The sequence below is a fragment of the Pteropus alecto genome, unplaced genomic scaffold (assembly GCF_000325575.1).
Source record: "Pteropus alecto unplaced genomic scaffold, ASM32557v1 scaffold155, whole genome shotgun sequence".
NCBI classification, from domain to species: Eukaryota; Metazoa; Chordata; class Mammalia; order Chiroptera; family Pteropodidae; genus Pteropus; species Pteropus alecto.
The window spans coordinates 21,301,176-21,312,354 of record NW_006438113.1 but is presented as its reverse complement, the minus strand read 5'-3'; the positions used below and the strand labels follow the sequence as shown (position 1 = coordinate 21,312,354).

The window sequence follows — 11,179 nt, the reverse complement described above, 5'->3', positions numbered from 1 at the left end:
AAAAAAAAGAGCAGCCTCTCCATTTCCTGTAGTAAGAAGATACCACTGCTAAAGTTCTAAAGGCACTCAAACCCCAAATATAAAAAATATTAGTAAATTATAATTTATGCCTTCTAAAGTCAGCAGAATTTTAAGTGATCTGCTATAATGAGACAAGGTTCTCAGTAGAGCAGTAATCATGAATTAACACTGTGGAAATGCTGTTACTGTGAGGGACATTTTTTTAACTTGTGGAATTCCAACTCCTCCTCTTATTCCAGACCAAGCAGGCATCCATCTTCCATAAAACAAGACCTCTCTTCACTGAGCACCAGGGACACGCTCCTCTGAGAGCAAAGTTTTTGTACAAATACGCAGCTTTTACCCTACTTATAATGGAAAACATAGTAGCCTCTCTAATTTTCTGATTTAGTTTTTCTGAGAAGTTTTCAGTTCACTTTTTTAAAAAATGTAAACATAGGCTATTGAAGTTTCTATTTTTAAAATGGGAAGGTTAAAGATCTGAGAAGAAGGATGAAAAAGAACTAGAAATGTTTTCTCGGGGAGATGGAGATTCATTTGCTCAGTTACGCTGTTCAGTAGTGAGTTTAGTTCTTTAACTGTCCTATTGGAAACAGGCTGTTATAAACTCCAAGAGGAAGAGAATCCTACTCAGGTACAGATGGGGAATTCAGGTGTCCCTACAGAATACACTGTAAAGGGAAAATATATAGATTTGATGCGAGGGTCTTGAACTGAACTTTTTGCCATTCTAACATTTAAACCCTGTGTACTGGTTGGAAACCAGTGCTCTCCATCCGTGTTGCAGAAGGCACTGGGCTGCAGGCCAGGCACTGGGCAGGGGCGGGGCACTGCCGAGGGATTGGGTGGTGGTAGAGGGCTTTTATCTTCTCTTGGAAGCTCGAACCAGCATGTTCTGACCTCCATAAATGAACTTCTCTCTGTGAAATCTCTGAAGACAGTGGAAGTATATAATGTTAAAGAATGTTAGGAAGAAAAGTCTTTTTCTTTGACCCTGATCAAATGCACAAGATATCAGAAGCAGCAAACGCTTCAAGCTGCCACACTGCAGATGCTAGCCTGTTAGCAGCAGACAGTTCACAAAGCTTTTATCCTCTACTTTCTTTAGCAGTCCCTCTCCATTACCACGTCATCGCATTTTCTCTCCTGCGGGATAATGATTCGTCTTATTACTTTCCGAGTGATCTGTAGGAAGCAATAGTGAAAAGTAGAGATTTTCCTGTTTTCTCTTTCAAGAGGTGACACTACAGCAAACAAATAGTAGGACATCTAAATTCCAAGAAAAGCATGAAATCCAATGATGATTACTTTTCTGGTGATGAGGTTGCCTTCTTCGTCAGTAAAGTGTTCTTCTGTGACAGATTCACCAGGAATGTTTTTTGCTTCCTCTCCCTAAAGGATGTGGCATAGAGATTAGCAACATACAAGACTGACAAATCTCCACGCCACTCCATATACCACACACATGCTCTGAGGAGTTTTAGAAAAGGCTTAGATTCTATTTGCTATTCCAGTGCAAGGGGAAAGGCTGATCTAAAGGTTATTTAGCAGTCGACAACAATCAAAGCGTTAAACCTCACATATGTAACAAGAATGATGGTTAGCAACAAACTCCACGAAGACGAATTTGAAAATATTTAAGTGTAGAATGCAGTAACACATTGTTTTACAAACAAAAAGGTTTCATTTGCTGAAAAAAAATTTAGTTGATGAATAGGGCTCTAATTAGAGCATCTCACTTTCAGTATAGTATTTCTTCATTAGTCCTACCAAATCTCATATCATTTTTGTGGATTACATTTTGTCTCATTTGAATTAAATATAATACTCCAACTAAGGTACTATCCTATCATTCTTTGTTAGTTCCATTTAAAAATTCATTTGCTAAAGGTAATATGTATGTTTTCTGAAGCACCATGAGAAAAGTTCGGGAAAGTTTTTTAGACTGAGCCTTTCCTAGGTCTTAAATAAATGAAAATAACTGTCCGATTAAGTAGTTTCAAAATAGTATTTTCAAGTGAAAGGGTTTTATGTGATGACTATCTAATCCCCATTGCTATGGACAAATAAACGACTAGATTGAGGCTAAAGGAATTTAAGGTATTATCTGGTAGTTGGTGACTGCTGTCTGGTTTAGAAGGGGAAACTGTGAAAAGATCTTCCTCTGGTGAGTTTAAAAAATGGAATAAATGCTTCATTCTCCAAGGTAGGCTCATACTTCTCTACTTATAGGCAGCTTTGTAGATTGAGATGGCTCCTTAATCTCTCTCAATTAGCTCTATGATTGTATAATAAGAAAAACCACTCAAAACACATTACCTTCTTCACTGGTGTTCAACTTTAGGTTAGTGCCCCTTAGAGTTTTGGAGAACATGGATAAACATCTTTGCCTATTAGTCAAACTTCTTGTTGAAAAGGTGACCTGGAAAATGCTATAGGAGACTGTACTGTAGTTCTATACAATGGTGGTTTTACAGGAAAAGTGGCAGATCACAAAAAACAGCTGCATTTCTGGGAGAGGCAGGATTCTAGCTCTTTCAGTGTTACTGTCATGATCATTATGTCAGTGCCCACTGTGGTAAAAATTCTATTTCTTTGTTGAAACAGGTAGAAAGGCGGTTCTGGTTTAAGATGACAGAGTCAAGACTAAAAACTATTTTATTTTGCTAACAAAATTCTGTTTTCAAAGTGACTTTATAGATTGTATTATAGATTGTGGGTTGATAGATCATGACAATGGGTGGGATTTATGAGTCATTTTACCTCATTGTGGTACAGAGGTGGGGCGAAAAAAAACCAAGATGTTTCTTGCTGTTCATGTTTAGTTCACCTCGAATCCTGCTTATGATTCATTTCAATTAGCACAGCTGAAGGAAAGAAATTGGAAAAATGTAGAGGTCTCGTGCCTAAATGCACTGAAATCTATTTAATATGGTTGGTTTAATATATTTAGGTAAAAAAGATTTTATTTTAAAAAGAAAGGCATAAAAGACAGCAGAAAAGCCATTAAAAGGTCATGAAAGGCTTCACTATAGTTTGATCACTGAATAAATGAAATATTTTTGAGCTAACTCTTGGAGATGTCTAGTTCTTTGAGTGTTAGACAATTTGAGGATCTCAGGAAAATCAAGTAAAATAGAATCTTATTGGATATATTAGGAATGGATTGTTTTGTTTTGTGGGGAAAGATGCCAGTCTTTGAAAGGAATATGAAGTAGGTATATTTATAAGCATATATAAATATGCTTATAAAATAGCTTTAGAAAAAAGCAAAGCCTTTCTTATAAATAATAAGCCATATAGGTTGTTGAGATCTATTCTAGTATGTAAGCTTTTTCATTGTTTCCTACTGAAAATTCATACTGTTTATGCATAGTTAAAGGTATAGATCCATCTCTTAACCTTAGATGGCCAATTGGTGCTTTAATAAGGCCAAAATAACAACATAAGTTGTCTGATTATGTAGAAACTCAAGTGGATTAGATAGGAAAAACAGTAAGGAGTCACAATACATTAAAAAAAAATTCATCCATCTTTAATTTTGTCAAATATATTAGAGACCAGGTGTTACTAAGGAGAGGTCTTTGGAGACCTCTCCTTAATGAGAAAAAATAAATCTCTAATAAGTTTCTAAAGTTCTTGAAAACAATTTGTACTTTTAAGTAAACAAAATTCGCTCCCCAACCCCAGTCTTGTTGATGGCATTACTTTGGCAATACTTCTCCCACTTTTTTCTTTCCTATGTCAAAGGAAAACTATAGCACATATGGTATTACAGTAGCATCTCTGATGGCCACCTTAATGACGAGCTGTACTTCCCTTTAACTCCTGCTGTAAGTTTTGTATTCTATAATTTTTCTCTCCACTTAACTTTTTGAATAAAATGAAAGAATAACAATATAAAATATACCAATTTGCTTTCATGTACATAATATTAAAACTTCAACATTCTAAAAAATGGGGCGGATGTCATATATATATGCCAATATATATGCCATATATATAACTTAGCAAGTTAGTAAGCAATATGTATAGTATAATCCATTTTTATATTCTGAAAAACCCAGTTTCTGGGAATGTGTGTGTACATAACATATACACACATATATAGATATCAATCTGAAGCTTATGAAATGGAATGGGTAGATCAAGCTTTACATACTTCTGAATTGCTTAGTTGGAAGAAAACAAACTCTTATTTTGAAAATAAGTAAAAAAGATTCAAAAGAAGAAATAAAAAGTCGACCTATATAGTGAAAATTCAGTTATTTGAATTTTACCAAATTTTACAACAGTTTAGCTTTGATGAGTTGGTTTAAGGTTTTTGCCTTTCTAATCATTGAATTTCCTAGGCAAATGATGTAAACAGGCTCATAGGACTGGTTACTTTATTTAAACTGCTTCTAAGCATTTGAAACCACTGTGACATCAGATTGTATAGAAATAAATGAATGTAAAATTTAAAGATCTGGAAAAAAATGAGTTTGTTAATTTGACTCATTTCTAAGTCTACATATGAAACTAAAGAGAACAATTATAAAATTATATTTTCAACCCCCTTATCATACAAATTGAAAAGCTAACAAGACAAATTTGCCTAGACTTGTGGTCATGGAATCCTGCGCATACCTACTGCTTCCAAAGTTAGCTCTGAGAGGGATGGAAACACCCCAAAATAGTTTTCAGCTTTGCCATTCTAAGTGCTGGGGGGATTACTATAGTAAACAGTATAAATATGCTAGTTCAGTCTAGGGTTGGATGGCCTCCATGAAGTAGGCCAAATTCCTAGCATTTCAGTCCCATCGAATAGTTTTCAGGAAAGACAGGCCAATGTAGCCCTCTTCTATGGCACTGGAAAGGTCTAAATGGCCAAGTGCCTAACTTATTCTAGGAGAAATTCTTCTTCTTTTTTTTTTTTTAAATTAAGTTGAAATTCTTCCTTTTCTTATTCTGGAAGAGAAAGAATATAGTACTGTGGAAAAAGCAGGTAGAAGACACTTCACCAGAGGATTAGGGATTAGGTTGTGATCCCAGAACTGCTATTGCCCTGCTGTGAATCTGGATAAATTGACTCATCTCCAATCCTCAGTTTCGTTACCTAGGAAAAGAAGTGCTTCTAATATTGAACAATCTCAGTTTCTGTTTTCAACAGAGATGGTACCCATGTCACATCTATCATATCCTCCCAAGCTCTTTTACATTTGAAAGATTCTAACATGGGAAAAAGAGAAAACAATAAAATTGTGATCCTTTTCAACTGCCCCAAAAATCTGAACAGAAAAATATTTACCAGAATGATTCTTATATATGGAATTTATAAAGATTTTTGTTATACCTGTAGCTTCCAATTATACTTACAGCTATTCTTTAGCTTTGGATTTCTCTGTCACATATAAAGACATTTCTCAAAGCTTATGTGAGTGATTCTGTGGATACAATGTTATAAAACTCCAGTTATGAAACTCATTCTCTGATGATTCCACTTAACCTCTCTAAAATTACACTCACTTTAAGAAGTGGGTATTTGAGAACAACTCTTCTTATTTTAGGAAGCCTATAGCATCATAGTGTATTTGGGCCTTTTAAATTTGTTATTAATAAAAAATGTTACAAATTATATATTAAGCTCAAATATATAATAACTTGAACGAAAGCTAACTTGATAATGCATGTCTAGAAGCTAGGAGACCAAAAGAAAGAACTCTCACTGACTTGGGGGTTTGTGATGTTTTTCTTGTTTTGTTTTTGTATTCTTCAGAGTAAAACTTCTTTACCCTCCGCCCTTCCACTTTGTGTTATTGTAGAGTATGTTAATTTTCTTCTATCTTATGTATAGTCAGCTTCTATAATGGACCGTTATTATAGAGGAATGAGGTGTGGGTTTGGATGCAACATGAGTGTGTCATACGTTAAGCATAAAAAGTAAGTTATAAGACATTGGCTGGTGAGCTGTTTCTAGAGGTTTCACACTTTAAAATACTATTTATTGAAGATATCGATTATGGGAATAGCAAAGGATATGGCTTTAACTGTTTCATAAAACCAAATTATCTCTTTCTTCCAATTCCAGGAACATGTAGAAAGTGATTATGGGGACATCATAGATAGCAGGTTGAATACTTGCAAATATACTAGACACCCATACGCAATTTGGCTTGCCTCCATGAACTTTTCAAAGATCACTCCCTATTAAGTTCAAGGTTGATTTGCAGATAATTTAAGAAAATGAGTCTTAGAAACACTGTCCTAGAGCAGAGTTTCTTCTCTTCTTTCATTTGATCTACATGAAAAGTACAGTAGCAGGATTAAGAAATTTTGGATACCTTAGCCAACATCTCTGCTCTCTGTTGGGTCACCTGACACTTTGGAAATGGATGAAAGGTCTGATAAATGGTTTTCAATAGACTTTTCCCTTCTTTCTCTCCAGAGCTGCCAACCAAAGAGCCTCAAGTTATTTGGACCACATTCGGAGTCTTGCTTGTTGAAAACAGAATAATTGAGTGCAGAGAACTAGGAAACTGTCATCAAGAAAGATCTCTCTAAAGACCGAGTAATGAAGACAAACAATAGACTGTGAGAAATATTCTGCTGGACCTTACCATACATGAGCTTAGTGCTTCAAAAGGCCTTTCTAGGGGAAGTCAATTAATTCATAGTGTTCAACTATGCTACAATAGAGTGGAATTATATTTTTCATTTCCAGTAAAAATTGCTTCCTATACTTAAAAAAATACAGCCTGATTTTTTTTGTTAGTCAAGTTAATTTTGCTTGATTTGCATGATGTCACATACATCCATGCCAGGCTATAACTCCAAATTCTCACTCACTGATAATGAATAACTGATTTTCATTTCACAACTGTTAAGGCAGTATGAATTTAATTCTTTCATTCTCTATCTTCTTTACCTTACCTCATCACAGCCTCTTGGGTTTTAATTGAACATTTCATTTGATATGGACTATTCTCCCACCAAGACAGAATCTTTGTTCATACATTTAACACTTCCACAGGGAAAACAGGATACAAATGTCACATCGTCAGGTCTAGACAGACTACTCACTACCATGCAACATGACTTTCTGCTTTTCGTTGTTTTTATAAGCTTTCAAATGTGCAAACAAACAACATAGAGCCATTTAGTTATGCATGCTGAATTTTCAAAACCATAAGAAAGAACTTTCTAATAATACGGTGATGCCCCATAATGATCCGGCTACAGGATACCTTTATAATCAAACGCCGGCGAGTAACTCGGGTAGTGACTCTCCGTTCTTCCTCTGAGCTTGAATCACTGTCACTGTGTTTCAAGTCCTGATAAATGCATGTTTTAGTATAATTTACCATCACATTTAAAATAAAAGACATTCTGAGAAGGGAAATCAAAAAATAATTACTCTTACTTGCTGGTTTTCCCCCCTAAGGAAAACCATGATGTATATTTGTGAAAATCTTTAAAAAAGTAGAAGAAAATTTTGAGCAGCAATCTAAATAAAATTAACCTGTGTGTATATATACTATATAAAGTATATATAATATGTTACCTACACACACATATATATGCATAAATGTGTGTATGTTTAATTAGCTTGGTCTTTATCTGCATATATATGATAAAGACCAAGGTAATTAAATTATAAATTAAAAATAACAATTATAGACTTTTTTTTGTCAGAAACTACATGCTAATTATTAGTTTGAAAAAAACAATATTCACTAAAACTAGTTTTAAATCTATATACATTTGAGTTGAATGTATAACCTTATAGTCCAGGCCATGTTTCACTTGATCTACAGAAAAAGGCATAGTATTTCCAATTTTTATGAAACTTTGGTCAGATCTGACAAATTTGTCAAAAGCTATTTTGAACTTTAGAAAAAGTAAAGAATTTATATCAGCAGAACTTGCCACATATATTTCTATTGGGAGGTTTGTATCAGCATAATTGGTACCTAACATATAATTGGTACTCAGTAAGAGTTTATTCAGATGAATGAAGGAATAATGTAAAACATGTGAAAGCCTTATTTTAAAGAACTGATATGAAATTAGAACAGAAAAAACATTTGACAGACAGGAATATGGTACAGACAGAATACGGTAATTACACAAATCTTAATCTTTAGGCAATAAGAATAGGAACACGGAAAAACCACCAAGTGGCAAATAGTTCATAATTCAAAGGGAAAAGTACCTTTGGATTCTACTTAAGTGTCATGGTGAAAGTATTTACTGAATAATTTTATTTCTAAATTTTAATGATGGAATTCTGAAAATAATTCTGGTATTTTCTAAGTATACTGGTTATCTCAAATCTGATAGTCCTGGAGACAGAAGTTGTATTTAATACTCATAGGAAATAAATGGCAGTACTGGTAAAAATGAGGAAAAAACAAGTAAAATTGTTATGGGAGTTATAAGTACTAAAGTGACTTATGAAATGTCAGTCAGATCACGAAGTAGGCCATTTTTCACCAGAGGTAAACTTAACTATTTACAAATAGTAATATCAACCTTGACTTTGTGGGAAATTTCATCTGAACAAAATAGCATACTGAATAATATGTCAAAAGGAAACAGTTTTTGAGTTTCTTACTCTTGAATATTGGCTAAGTTCCTTATTACTTTTAAAGCTTTTTAGAAAAAGACTGTAAATTCGGGACACTGAGAATGACCTAAGTATTATGAAGGGAGGCCCTGCAACGGCTCAAAAAGGCGGTAAGAGGAATTCATAGTTAAAGAAAAGAATTACTAGTCAGCATTCAGAGATTAACAGGTTAGATGAAGCAGAAGAGAAAATTCAATCTGATTATCCATACATGGAATTGTAACCTGGGGAAAAGTTTTCACTTTGGTATATTTAAAAGCAGAAGAATACATGTTAATGCAAACACTAATGACAAACCTAGATGTTAATTATATCATAATTCTATCCAGAATCATCTGAGACCAGCGCCTCACATGAAGAAAAAGTGGCCATTGTTTCAGTTTCCTCTCTCTCTCTGGAGTTTTTGCTCATCTTAAGGTGAAGGGTAGAGAGAAGGTGGTAGCGGGATCTCCTCAGGACTCCTTTTAGAGAATGCTCTAGGAATTGGTAAAGAGGGTAACTAGGAGCACAACCGAAATTTTCTCAGTACTCCTTGAATGGTTGCTGCATGAAAAGAGGTGGAAAAATGGCAGAATTTTACCTTGTAACAGCAGACAGTCATCCGTGTAAGAGCCGCACCCGGACTTTTGACCTGATCATTTAGGGGACAAAAAGGGGGCTGTTTTCGGAACTCATACAGCAGATGACCTAGTTGTTTGCTATTATATACTATGGCCTAGGCACAAAAGGCACAACCTGAACTCCTTTGGATTTCTTGTGAAGCTGACCTCCATTATGAAGTTTTATGTCATGAAGACTTTATGCACTGGGACCAGTGACCAATACCAAAGGCACAAACTCACTTAAAAGAAATCTCACAACCATTTTCTAATAGTAATTATTTCCCATGACTGATGAACTCAGCTGAGTTTCCTTTGAGGGTTAAAACTTGTTTTTAAACCCTCTGCATGCCTTCTCCTTGCTTCCCCAATCACCAATATATATGTACAAGTACGTACATAGAAGTGCTTATTTATAATTTGATTTCAGAACTTCTCTATTGATTTTAATAGGCTTTTGCGGAATAAATTTTCACGGTTAAAACATCAGTATGTTATTGCGTCTCCTTATATTTGCGGGCTCATTTTAAAAAGGAGCATTCTATTAAAAGTCATACTGCTTACATATACTAAAAGTTAACTAAAAGACAGAAATTGAATTCAAAACTACAGAAAGGCCTGACAATTTTACTTCCTGTTACTTTCTCCCCTAACAAGCAGGAAAATGGTCAAAAGATAGCCTGCAGAAGGAAAAATGAAAGGATATGATTAATTAAGCTGATAATTAGCTCCTGAGTGACTGGGAGTTTACTATACACATTTTTTAAAACCTCAGATAAATCAGGGACTCATTTGTCAAAAGGCTTTTTTCTACCTAAAACACAATGGTAGAGCTTAAGTAAACTAGATGTTATAGGGAAAATGACAAGTGCTACTATTCCAAAGATGTATAACTCTCAAACTATCTATTGTATAGTTCATGAAACACAAAATTTGAGAGCAAAAAGCAGTTAAAAAATGTAAGAAATACAGCTGATTTTTACTGTTTATATCCCTCCGACTCATAATTTCAACTTTTTAAAAATATCTAAAAATGATAAACCTCAAAAAATAAAAAAAAACTATTAGATGGTACCACAAAGAGCAAGCAAATCATTCTACAGCAGTAGGTTTTAAAATTATTAAAAACGAATATTAAGATTTATATTTTATAATTATAAAATTTATTAAGATAACACTTCTGACTTTAAATTTCTAAATGCTGTCAACCAACTGTGGTATATACCCAACCTCATTTACAGGCTTAAGAACTTGGTTTCTTCAATTTTTCAAACATACTTTCAGACAACAGACCTTACAGAGAGTAGAACTCTTAGATGGGTCACATGCTATAAACTCTTTAAATTACACAAAAGAATCAGAAAGGGTCAGGATAATCACCTCCTTGCATAAGAAAGAAGACTGCATTGGGAGCTAGGAAACCTAAATCCCAGACAAAATAATACTAGACCTTAAATTAGTCTCTCTGAAGTTCTTTTTCCTTCTGGAAAATGGCTACAGATGCTTATTCCTTTTCCTACCTTATGAGGGAAGGTATGATCAAATAGCATATGTTTTACTCAGTATTTTCTTTGCTCCAGTATTACTGTTACGATTTTTGATCACACGCTGATAATTTGGAAATAGAAAAGAACCTTTGGCCAAGTGCTACAAGATTAATCCAAAGAAGCAAAACATTGGTACTTTCAGTAAAGGACAGCATACTGAATAACTAGATGACATACCTTTTGCTCAGACCCACTGGACCCCTCTTCTTCGTGGAGGTTAAGTCTTGGCTTGCCATCTGCAGGAGAAGTCCTACTCATCTTTTTCATACTGACAGGCACACAGGGTTTAGGCTCTTCTATTACAAACTTGCTGGTTTCTTCTAGAGATTTCTGATATGCTGCTAATGATGATGCTGGTTCCTCAACATGACCATATCCATGTATTTTTGGTTTCAGAGTTTCCT

General features: G+C 34.5%; 1 protein-coding gene across 3 annotated transcripts in view; it reads right to left on the bottom strand.

The window, feature by feature from the left end:
- ANK3 (ankyrin 3) overlaps window positions 1–11,179 on the bottom strand; it is a 556,993-nt gene that overhangs the window by 381 nt on the left and 545,433 nt on the right. For all 3 annotated transcript variants that reach the window (XM_025049361.1, XM_025049362.1, XM_025049363.1), the window contains one exon: window positions 10,953–11,179. This exon is cut by the window's right edge and continues 25 nt beyond it. In XM_025049361.1, coding sequence (XP_024905129.1) covers window positions 10,953–11,179 — 227 coding nt within the window. The remainder of the gene's footprint in view (window positions 1–10,952) is intronic.